Source organism: Quercus suber, unplaced genomic scaffold (assembly GCF_002906115.3).
Source record: "Quercus suber isolate HL8 unplaced genomic scaffold, Cork oak 2.0 scaffold_741, whole genome shotgun sequence".
Taxonomy (NCBI): domain Eukaryota; kingdom Viridiplantae; phylum Streptophyta; class Magnoliopsida; order Fagales; family Fagaceae; genus Quercus; species Quercus suber.
Genome location: NW_027070179.1, coordinates 277001 through 289321, shown reverse-complemented (window position 1 = coordinate 289321; position 12321 = coordinate 277001). Strand labels below are relative to the sequence as shown.

Here is a 12321-nt window from a genome sequence, read left to right as displayed (position 1 = left end):
AGTACATTAATCCAGAATTCGGCCAATTGATGAGACATTCTAGAAAAATTACTCTAAAAAAAATGTATGAAGTGAAGGCATAATGTGATCAGGACCATCAGACACCCTTGAATAATAACAACAACAAAAAAGTTCCGAATTATAATTACTGCAAATTGAAAGGTGTATTGATACCCAAGATTTTCAGACCCGGACCGTTCATTAAACCGTAAAAGGAAGAGGTTCAAGGTTTTTGAGGTCGAACCTAGGTCGAACCGAGGTTGAACCGTGATGACGTCATAATTAATTTAATAATTATTTAATACAAAAATAATTAAAATAAATGTGTAAAATTATGTAATATTGATGAAATCAATATTTATAGAAATTCAAATATATCTTAATTCAAGATAAAGATAATATTTCTTATAATTTGTTGCATAGATTTAGTAGATACTCTCTTAACTATTTAAAATATTTTAACAAATTATATTTAAAATATAATAAATTAATATAACTAAAAATAATTTAAAAAATTTAATACCCAAGTACCCAACCTCCATTCAGAGAGGAAAAAAAACAACCCCACCCCACTCACGTTTTCCCAAGATAAAAAGAAGAGAAAATAAAAAAGTTAAAACAACTCAAAAGTCATTGAGATCTCATGAGATATAGCTTTTAGGTTTAAAGTAAATAATTCAAAATATCTAACACCACTCACGTTTCCCAAGCCAATTGATTTACCGAAACCCTCTTTTGTATTTTTTTCTTGCTCAGTTTACTTTTGCCAACAGAGTAAGGCTTCGTCTCTTTCTCTCCCTCATTTCTCAGTCATGATCTTCATTCTCAAACAAACAGAGCTGAAGGCCAGGTGCAAAACAAATCCTCTGTCTCTCACCCGCTTATCTCTCTCTCTCTCTGCCGCCTCTCACTTTTTCTTTACTAGATCTGGTGGACAGTGAGTCAGGGACTACATTTTTTCTTTTTTTTTTTTCTTTTTTTTTTTTCTCAGCAGATAGCCAGATCTGATATGTCGTGTGAGAGATCTTGGCTTAGAAGACCGCCAAACCCGTGTCCGGTTTTCAAAACCGGGCGGTTCGACCGCGGTTCGAGAGGTTCACAGAAAAACTGATATTTTCGGTTTTGTTACTTTAAAAAACCGTTTTAATAAACGGTTCACGGTTAATCCGGTCGGACCGTACGGTCCGATCCGGATTTAAAAACCATGTTGATACCCTTAATAATGCTTCTAGCAAACAAAGTATCACAATCTCCTAAACCCACAGCCGCAATCTATCCAGTAAACTAAAAGTAGAGGATGAGGGGAATCTGGGTAACTAAGCATAAATATCAAACTTTATAGTTAGTTGACCCGGTTCAAAAAGTATATAATATAGTAGCATCTCGAGCATAAGAGGGTCGATTTTGGGCCTATAAATCGAGTTTTTGAGAACCGATTTTCATGGGTTGATGTGGCATTTTTTTTACGTGGCAACCACGTGGAAATCGAGTCTCAAAAGACTCGATTTCTAAACCAAAAAAATTTCAAGTCTCAGCCGCGCCTCACCTCACCAGATCAGAGAGGGAGAGAAAGACCAGACCAGATCAGGGAGAGATCAGATCAGAGAGAAAGAGAAAGACACCTCACCAGATCAGATCAGAGAGGGAGAGAAAGACCAGATCAGAGAGAGATCAGATCAGAGAGAGAGAAAGAGGCCGCGCGGCCTGGGCTCGCGCGCGGCCAGGCCTCGCGCAGCCTGGGTCGCGCGGTAAAAAAATGACAATCTCTCTCTAGCTCTAGCACTCAGTATATTATTAAATTTAAGAAATAACAACAGTTTCAACTGAGAAATGGATAAAACCATATTCCCCTTTTAGAAGTTTGGTTTTAATTCAAAGGTTGGCCAATGATTTTTAATTCTACTTTGGCCAAAATTTGGCACTCTTAATTATACTTTAAAGAATTTCTTATGTTCACTTTGGACTATTTGCCATTTTGGAATACATAATTTTCTTCAAAAATTATGAAAACAATTTTTTTACAAAACGATAAGGTCTACGAAATTGGAGATAGCTTTAGGATAAAAATCGTAGGATGGATAGTTGATATTTCTTGTTCTTTTTCAATAGCCAATTCTTCTTAACACCACGATGCCCTTAAGAAGTTCGAGCCTATACCAAGATATATAAGGTTCCAAAGCTCAGAAACCAAGCCCAGCTCTTCCCACATACCCACTTCTCTCATTATAATATTCTTTCTTCTTTGAGAAATGGCTTCAATAGCTGGAACTTGGAAGATCATAAAGGAGGAGGCATTGTACATGGAAGTGTATCCCTAGGGGTTTTTACCATGGACTCCACCATGAACTTCTTAATCTTCCATAATTTATCATCCATTAGACATGCCATTGTTTCTGAACAGGCTTCATGTGCTCCTGGAGGAATTGTTGGTTCAAATTTCAAGAGCTTTGCATATTCACTTAACAAGTGAAACATGTAGTCGTAAACAAAGTCCATTTTAAGGTTCTCTTGAATGAATTTGCTCCCTGCCTCTCCAATTTTCTGTGCCTGAAATATAAGTGTTGGGAGGAGATAGAATTGTGAAGAAAAACAATTAAATAAAGAAAGAAAGAAAGAAATTTGAAGCATGTCTAGCACCAAATAAGGCTGCATTTGGCTCTATGTAAATCGAATTCCGAGTGTAAAATGAATGCAGGGGAAAATGAATTCTTGTAAGGAAAATGAAATCTAGGTGTGTCGGTTCTGCAATGGAAAATAGTCCGAAAAACGATTTTCGGTATTTAGTAACATTCTGAAAATACTATTTTCCTACAATTGTTTCACATTTTCTCAGCTTCCAAACAAATTTTATAACAGAAAATTTCAAAATATACACTTAACACAACCAAAAATCAAAATAAAAACATTTATTCACAACATATACATGATATACTCGGTGAGAGGAGGAAGAAAGAGTGAGAGATTGAGGGAAAGAGAGAGATCGGAGTGGATGGAGGGCGGCGGCCAGATCGGGTGGGTGTGGATCGGGCAAGGTGGGTGTGGATTGGGTAAGGTGGGTGTGGGTTTGCCGAAATGGGGATTGGGTTATGTGGGTAGATGGTTAGCTTGGATGTGGATTGGAGCTCATGGAGGAGGGTAGCTTGGATGATGGCAAGGGTGGATGATGGCAGTGGTGGATCGGAGACATGCAGTGGTGGAGCATGGTGGTGAGGTTGAGTAGGAAGAAAGGATGGAGAAAACCCACCATTGAGTGGAGGAAACAAACGGCTTGGGTGGTCGGAGTTGAGCTTCGTCGCGTCGATGTGAGAGGTGGTGCTGGAGCAGTGCTATTGCCGAGATGGATGAGTGGTCATAGCTAAGCTTTGGAGAGAGTGTGTGCTGAGTGAGGCGTGTGAGGAGTGAGAGCAGAGTGTAAAATGGTTTGAAGGTAAAATAACTGTGTAAACGATTTTACAGGTGAAGGGGGTCTTTTTACAGTCAAAGTGTAAATGAAATTCCGTTTGACCGTATTTATTGTTGGAGCCAAATACGCACAAGGGTGTAAAACATTTTCCTAAACTAGTTTTCACCTGAAACAAATGCAGCCTAAGAAACATAGTGCATGTTGGTTCCCATTGTTGATTGTCATAGTGCTTATAAACTGATGTATCAATAAATGTAATTTGTACAACTTTAATAACATAATAAATAAATGTGATGTTAGGGATACTACAAATTTTACTCTATAAGCATTATAAATTAATGAGTCATCAATCACAAAAAATAGAAATTGAGACATTTATTTGGGTTAAATTACCAATATGATCATCCAATTACATGATAAAACTTAATTTGATCCCCTTAAGTGTTAGTTGTGTCAATTTAATCCCCCAACTGTTAGTTGAATCAACTTAGTCCTTAAGTTTCAATATCAAGTAAATATCATTATGAATCTCTTCTTTTAAATCTTAATGAAATTGACAAAATTAGATAATGTAGCAAATGGAACATAAGTTAAATGGTTATTCTAGAACGTGTGAAAATTCTAAAGCTAAATCAACTTTCAACTATTAATTCTCTTAAAATTAAATGGGAGACTTAAGGAATACTTTGTGAATTGATTTTGAAGTTGAATTATTACATTGACACAATAAATAGTTGAGGGATCAATAGTTGGAGGATTAGTGAAATTGATAGTAGTTTTAGTATTTTTCGATTAGTTTTTTGTGATTGGTGATATGGCAATAATTTGTAAAGTTTATGTAGTAAATTTTGTAATATCCTTATCATCAATCTTTCCAAAATGTATAGCACTAGTCTACTATGTATATTACAAGCATTTGATGAGAAAATCAGAAAAATCTTGTTGTTTCTTTAAGGAAAGAGAGAAAATTAACAAAAACAATTAACACCATTTTGAGAAGGCTTTTAAACTGTGCATTTCTATATATGTGTTCTGCATTGGTTTTTGTTTTTCATAATTCAAGAAAAGAGAACTGTTTTAGGAAAACAAAACCACACATGCATGTCCACAGGCTAAATTTTGTTGTGCCAATAGGGGAAGAGAGAAAGAGAGGTTTACTTTGTCGGTGTGATTATTGCCCCATTCGACAGCAAGCTTAAGATCTCTGCATATATTATTAGTTATATTGATGGGCCAGTAGTGTTGCATGGGCACTAAGCTTCTTGTGAAAAAGTCATGGAACTGAGGCATCACTAACAAGGTCATGGAATTGCAAGCTAGAATGTACTTTTCACTCACTGACCATGTCCATCCTTCTATGTAAATTTTATATCTTCAGATGAAAAAGCCAGACAAAACAGAAAATAATGTCATTAACAACACTATGAATGTATTATGACATATTTCAAAGGAAATTATAAGAAAAATGAAGAAAAATAAATTGTTGAGAAAATTAAAGAAGTGTAATATTTACCTATGGGTGCATTGGTCTTCTAGTTTTGAGTTCTTGAATCCTTGTTTAGATTCTTTTATCCAATCCTGAAATCATATAAAATAGTTGAAGCAAATATGTTCCAAATTTCTCTCAAAAGCCTGCGAAGTTCTTTTCTCCTATATGTTTCTTTCACACTATCTCCTCTAAAGAGGGGGAAAAAACACTATTATTTTTTTGAGAGAGTTTCAACCTATGACATCTGCTCTTGATGATAGCTCTTTATCATCAGACCAAGACACTAATCAGTTTTTGGTATTTGCAGGAATTGAACCACAGATATTTTATACAACCATTAGAGACTTTACTAGTTGAATTAACTGGAACCCACGAAAAAAAAAAAAAACATTATTTCTACTTTAAAAAATACAATCAAACAAGATCTTTGCGAAATTGCTACATATGAAATTAAGCACAATTTCACAAAGAAATAGCCTACTTGTTTCTCAATAAGAGATAGATGCATGCTCAATATTATTTAATTGAACAATTGACCCGTCAGCTACTGATTGTTTGTCTCATAAATTTATTTAAAAAAAAAAAAAAAAAAATTTTATCATCAGACCAAGACACTAATCAGTTTTTGGTATTTGCAGGAATTGAACCACAGATATTTTATACAACCATTAGAGACTTTACTAGTTGAATTAACTGGAACCCACGAAAAAAAAAAAAAACATTATTTCTACTTTAAAAAATACAATCAAACAAGATCTTTACGAAATTGCTACATATGAAATTAAGCACAATTTCACAAAGAAATAGCCTACTTGTTTCTCAATAAGAGATAGATGCATGCTCAATATTATTTAATTGAACAATTGACCCGTCAGCTACTGATTGTTTGTCTCATAAATTTATTTAAAAAAAAAAAAAAAAAAACTCATTGTTTGAAGAAACCTTCCACTTCAATGGGTATTTTTTTTCTTCGTGAAAGGCAAAAATAAGATAACTAATTTAGTCTTTCATTAAGATAATTACATGTGTTTTTCAAAATTTTGACAACCAAACAAGTCAATGATGTCAAGGTTGGCCCGCCAACCCAAGGCCCAGGGCCCATCCTAGAGAAAGGCCCCCAAAGGTGGGGGCATAAGGGTTATATATATATATATATATAATATGTGAATTGTTCCTTTTTCTTTCTCCATTTTTAAGAATGCTCAAGAAATTTAGTATTGTTATAAATATTACAAATTTTATTTCAGAGATCTTGCAAATTTTAGTGTCACCATCACAAGAAGTAATCCAAATATTCATTTATTATCTTGTTGAAGTGCAATCAATCATAATCTCTTCTACATCAGTTTGTAAGATTTTTGTAGTAAAATATGTGACAGCATTAGCATTTTCCCAAAAAAATATAGACTAATATAAATCCAACCAAATCACCATTAAGTGAATAGAAAATGTGAAACTACCACAAATTTTATTATAAAAAGACTTACAAATTAATAAGGCAAGAATGTGATTGGTGTTACTTAAACAATATAATAAATGAATTTGAATAAATGAATTTTTTTAATTGATGATACATTATTTTGTAAGACTTATGTAGTAAAATTTATAATATCCCAAGCATCACTCAAGTGAATTAATCATGCTAAAAGTAAGAATAATGAGCAGTTAATAAAAATTTGTAATATAAAACATTTACTAAATTGATGGTTACTAAACAAAATATTATTTAAGTGAAACTTAAATATGAAAGGACCCATTTAAATTTTTGCTTTTAAGCCTGAAATTGTATTAAGTCAACCTTGTTTGATGTACAAGTATTTAATGTCTTTTCTTTAATTAAATATTCTTTGCAAAAAGTTCTGGATAACTAAACTTGACCACTCATACTACAATTGTATGAATAGTCCTTAAAATAAAAATCAAGGAATTTGATAAAGAAATTCACCTGGATATATAAACGAACATTCCAATCATTTTTGTTAGGGACATTGCACTTTAAAAGTTTTTCTCTTTTTTTAGACACATATGGATTCCCTTTCCAGAAAGCATAGGGTTTTCTATCTTTCCATTTGATCCTTTTATTGCCTTCTTTTAGGGCCTCCAACGTAGTCCTCCATGGCTTTATATCGAGCTCAGGCCTAACAAAGGAAAATTTTTGTTAATTATTTAAAAAAAAAAAAAAAGTAATTATGAATCACATGAGAAAACAAAGGAGTGCAACCCCTGTTATAATTATTATTATTATTTTATAATAACCACTGTTAGAAGCTGAATCATATGACAAAAAAAGACAAGAAAAAAACAAGTATAACCTTTTTTTACAAGTTTACTTAATTAGATCAGTAAAGCTTTTTCTCAAAAAAGAAAAAAGAAAAAAAAGAAAAGATCAGTAAAGCATTTATATAACGTCGGACCATCTTGCAAAACTATTATGGGGTGAGTTTACTGTTTATGAGTACCTCATCTTATATATGGACATACATGATACAATATTAAGTATGTGAAATTTACAAGTGTATGTGTGTTAATATACATGCAAAGGGAGTGTTGTATACACCTATTTTTGGAGGAAGTATTTTCTATTTTCATTGTATACGACAGTTTTCTCAAAATTTGTAGACCCCAACAATACATGAGGTTCACTTGTGAAAAACCTACTACATATAGCTAGTTACTATATCATATATTCGATATATGTAAACCACCTATATTCGGGGATGGATACATGGTATCCTCTTTTGCATTAAGCAAAAGCACCCATGCCTCAAGCCTCCAAGCAGGGACGGACGCAGGATTTCAAGCTAGGGGGGCCGGAGATAAGCGAAAAAAAAAAAAAAAAAATTCATACGCACATCCATATAGTCATTGGCGGAGCCAGGAAATTTTCTTAGAAGGAGCAAGTTAGTCATGCCTACATTGTGTTAATAGGTTAAGCCTACATTGGCTAAAAATGCAAAAAACTCAAGTTAATTTGACCCAAATTATGACCAAAATTAAATTACTTTATTTCACAAACTAACTTTAAGTAAACTTGTGCCTACATTTTTTTCACTGTACTAAATTATTTGTACTTAGATTAATAGGTTTGAACTTACCTTTTTACATTTTAGAGCTTTTCTAAGGAGTTACATTTAATGTTTCAGCATTTAGGATAAAAAATTGATTAATAGGTATGAAATTTTGAAGATTTATACAATAATTTTTGTTAAAAAAAAGTGTGAGCAATGAAGTGCAAATTACTATTTAAGTGTAATTAGATCCAATCAAACAATTAAAAAATTATTTGTCCTCCTACTATTATCAGATATAAATAGATAATCTAATATTCTAATATAAACCACATTATTATATATTATTATTATTATTATTATTATTATTATTATTATTATTTAAAAAAAAAAAAAAAGTAATTATGAATCACATGAGAAAACAAAGGAGTGCAACCCCTGTTATAATTATTATTATTATTTTATAATAACCACTGTTAGAAGCTGAATCATATGACAAAAAAAGAAAAGAAAAAAACAAGTATAACCTTTTTTACAAGTTTACTTAATTAGATCAGTAAAGCTTTTTCTCAAAAAAGAAAAAAGAAAAAAAAGAAAAGATCAGTAAAGCATTTATTATAACGTCGGACCATCTTGCAAAACTACTATGGGGTGAGTTTACTGTTTATGAGTACCTCATCTTATATATGGACATACATGATACAATATAAGTATGCGAAATTTACAAGTGTATGTGTGTTAATATACATGCAAAGGGAGTTTTGTATACACCTATTTTTGGAGGAAGTATTTTCTATTTTCATTGCATACGACAGTTTTCTCAAAATTTGTAGACCCCAACAATACATGAGGTTCACTTGTGAAAAACCTACTACATATAGCTAGTTACTATATCATATATTCGATACATGTAAACCACCTATATTCGGGGATGGATACATGGTATCCTCTTTTGCATTAAGCAAAAGCACCCATGCCTCAAGCCTCCAAGTAACTTTTTGCAATCAAATTGTAATTAAATTTGAAGGATACTTACCAACCCCAGAAAGTCCAATCAGGGAAGACAATGTCTAGTGATTCATCATCGTTACAATAATGGAATAGTGGTGGCACCGACTTGGCTTTAAGTCCTTGGTGGTCACGTTTTTTAATCCTGGTCGAGTCTCCACACCAAAACATTAGCTCCAAATCTGGTATCTTCCCAGGGTACAACCTCAAAAGTTGCAAAATTCCCCATATTGTAAAGACATCCCTAGTTTGAAATGCCTTACTATAATTCTCAACATAAGCCTTTCCCTTCACAATCACAAGTCTAAAATTTGCATGAACTCTTGCCCTTTCCACCATGTCCCTTGTGATTCCGGTACTCTTCCATGGCTGTAGATCTTCGTGGATCCACTGGGTGTAAGCCGGACATGCCACAGTGGATGATTCCTCTTTCTCAATTGTCACCGGGTGATTGGTTGGGCATGTTATTGTTGAGTTCAAATTGGAGCAATTGAATTGGAACTCGACATGGGCAGGGGACTTTTTAGGACTTATTGTGGTTGCAATTGTCCTAAAGAAGTTGGCATCTGTTATGAAAGACTTAAAAAGAAGAAGAAATTATATAAGAAAAATATATAAATTCTAATTGAAAATGCAAAACCGAGAAAATTAAAGATTATACTTATTTTCTTTAAACGAAAAAGAAAGCACAAATTATAAGTTTAGTTTCAGCTAGTTATGACTGTTAAATTGTTAATAGATAGTTCTTTAGATTGAATTGAATAAATTTATTGTATTTCAAACTACAATTTAGGTTGAAAGCTACCAAATCTACTCATCACTCCCCTTCAAATCATGTAACAGCAAGTGTATAACAAAATTTGGCCGAATTGAATGGGGACCAATGTATTAAAATTTTCAAACTGAGCTTTCCCCCACAAGGTCCACGATATTGAAAGTCTTGTAAATATTGGAGAATATGCCTCGAATAATTACTAGGTTTGTCAATGGCGTGTAGCTTATGAGTTATGAGTCTTGATTAGCCAAACGGAATAAAAAATTTTCTTTTAAGTAAAAGGTGTAGAAGTCTACAAAATAGCACTAATTTCTCCTTAGTCCAAGATGCCACTCAATTACAAAGGCCATTAAAAAAAGTATTATTATGTAATTGATGTTGGGGATTGGAATCTAAAAGCAATACATACATAAAAATATATCATGACTTTCAATCATTTCTTTAGACTCAAGATATTAAGAGTGAGCATAACCAATATTAACCAAAAGAACACTAGCCATATTATTTTATGGGAAAATTATAATGACATCTCCTAAAGTTTTTTTGTTCTTACACTCATCCCCCCCTCTCCCAATTAAGTAGAATGTAAAATTCAAGATGTTTATAGCCCTTTTTCAGTCATTTAGGGGCAGAGGGGGTTATATATATATATATATATTACATTGCTCAATATTTTTTAATTGGATGTAACTTTTGACAAATCTACCGTTAGATTATATTGTTTTTATATATTTTCCATACTTGCAAAATTTCAAGGTAACTAAAGATTAATAGCCATGTCATCAATTAATTGTTTAAATTCAAGTTTTTGTAGTTTAAAATAATGCATAAAAGATGAGTTTATGGATTAAATGATAAATAACATTCAAGTGGCATGAATGTTAAGAACATATAGAACATGTAATTCAACGGTAAAATTTTCAAAATATGACTTCTATAACAAATTATTGTGTGGTGTAATATTATTTAGAATTATACTAAGTATAATTTGAACCCAACCCTATATATATATATATATATATATGTATATAATTTTATAATTTTATAAAAGAGAAGTCTGCGTAAATAATTTGCATTTAAAAAAAAGTGGGTTTCTTAATTTAAACTAGAAAGAAAACAAAAAAAAGCAACGTATGATAATGAAAAACCTCAGTTAGTGTAATTTGCCTTTATTTTTCTAGTCAAATCACTGCATGTCACCTAAAAACCATATTGCATCCCACTAGTTTCCAATCAGCAAATTGATAAAAATGCTACAGTTGTTCTCAATATACTTAGTCTTAGTAATAATGGAATTTAATAGATAGATTCAAATAGTCATTACCCATTAGTCATTATAAAAATAGTCATGACTCATTACCCTTGTACCTTTTAACCATTTTTTAAATAATAATTTGTATTTTCTTCCTCCCTTTCTATCCCAAAACCCAAGGTCTCTTTCTCTTTCTCTCTTTACTTGTCAAAGCAATGGTTGACTTTGGTCGTCGGTAGTCATCGTTGTCGGCCGATATGGGTGTTGGGTGGCCAAACGGCCCAAACTTGCCAGAATAGGGTAAAAGTTGATGTTTTTGTTTAATTTGAGGAAAAAAAAGCAAAAAAACTAATAATGAATATTTAATAGAACAACTTAAAAAAAAATGAAAAGAGGATTATAGCATATAGGATATATTTTAAAAAGTTGATAGTTAAAAATAAAATAGAGAAAAAGTAGATTTTTGTTTAAATATAAAGATGAGATGTGAGTGATTTAGGACATGACTATCAAGAGTGGCTTGATCAATATAGACCCCAATAATCATACAGGCTTTTGGTTTATGGCTTCAGAAAATGAGAAAACTCTGGACATGCACTGTAACGAAGGTTATGGTCAACAACCACGTTAAACACCTCTATAACTTTTAAAAAGAAAAAGAGGTTGTTATTAACTATGTTAATAAGCAAAGAAAAACAAACAAACATGGGAGTATAATAGCTAGCCTGGGAGGGACTTACCTTGTCAATCCAATAGACGAAGCTGATAACAGAAAAGAAGACGAAAATAGTTGTGGAGGCCCATCTCTTCCCAGGAGACATCGAAAAATAACCACACAATGGAGCTCCTTGTGACCAAAACCAGAAAACCGAATGAACGCTAGTTCCCATATCCATTGGATTAACAACTACCTCAATTTCTATCTCCTTGCTGACTTGAAATAGTGATAATGGTTTATTATAAGAATCACTTCTTTATCCAAATTCATCTTCTTTTACTTTTCTTCTAAAATCTGTGGCCACTAGACTTTCTAACAAGGCTGTCCATTTGGCTTGAATTTTGACGTATTGCTTGTTTCTCAAAAAAAGAATTTTGATGTATTGCTTAATTACCACGGCATAGTATCTTATTTGATCGAATCTTTTAATTTTTTTCTCTTTTTAATTTAAATGTAAGATACATCGCATTTAAAATAAATATCATGTGTTGTGTTTCACATCTAACTAAAAATGGAAGAGAACGGAAGGAAATTGCAAGATTCCTATTTTGCCACTTGTGATTAATAGCTTTGGATTTTTATTTCTTTTTTTAAAAGGTAAGAGAAATTTGGTGCTCATGCAAAAAAAAAAAAAAAAAGGGCTAATATTATATAATAAGTATTGCTAT

General features: G+C 32.3%; 1 protein-coding gene across 1 annotated transcript; it reads right to left on the bottom strand.

The window, feature by feature from the left end:
• Window positions 1-2077: 2077 nt before the first annotated feature.
• On the bottom strand, window positions 2078-12051 carry LOC111999266 (uncharacterized). Its single transcript, XM_024031390.2, has 6 exons — window positions 11676-12051; window positions 8937-9487; window positions 6838-7030; window positions 4917-4981; window positions 4562-4775; window positions 2078-2547 (listed from the first exon to the last, which is right to left on the bottom strand). Exons 1-6 carry the CDS (start codon window positions 11829-11831, stop codon window positions 2278-2280), a joined length of 1449 nt encoding a protein of 482 aa, XP_023887158.2. The 5' UTR covers window positions 11832-12051; the 3' UTR covers window positions 2078-2277.
• Window positions 12052-12321: the final 270 nt, after the last annotated feature.

What these genes read in the sequence shown, in the direction of transcription:
- LOC111999266 (XM_024031390.2), bottom strand. Translation starts at nt 11,831, where the DNA reads ATGGATATGGGAACTAGCGTTCATTCGGTTTTCTGGTTTTGGTCACAA. An exon ending in TCGTCTATTGGATTGACAAG is followed by an intron (nt 9,488 to 11,675) that starts GTAAGTCCCTCC and finishes CTTCTTTTTAAG; the next exon opens with TCTTTCATAACAGATGCCAA. An exon ending in GATTGGACTTTCTGGGGTTG is followed by an intron (nt 7,031 to 8,936) that starts GTAAGTATCCTT and finishes TTCCTTTGTTAG; the next exon opens with GCCTGAGCTCGATATAAAGC.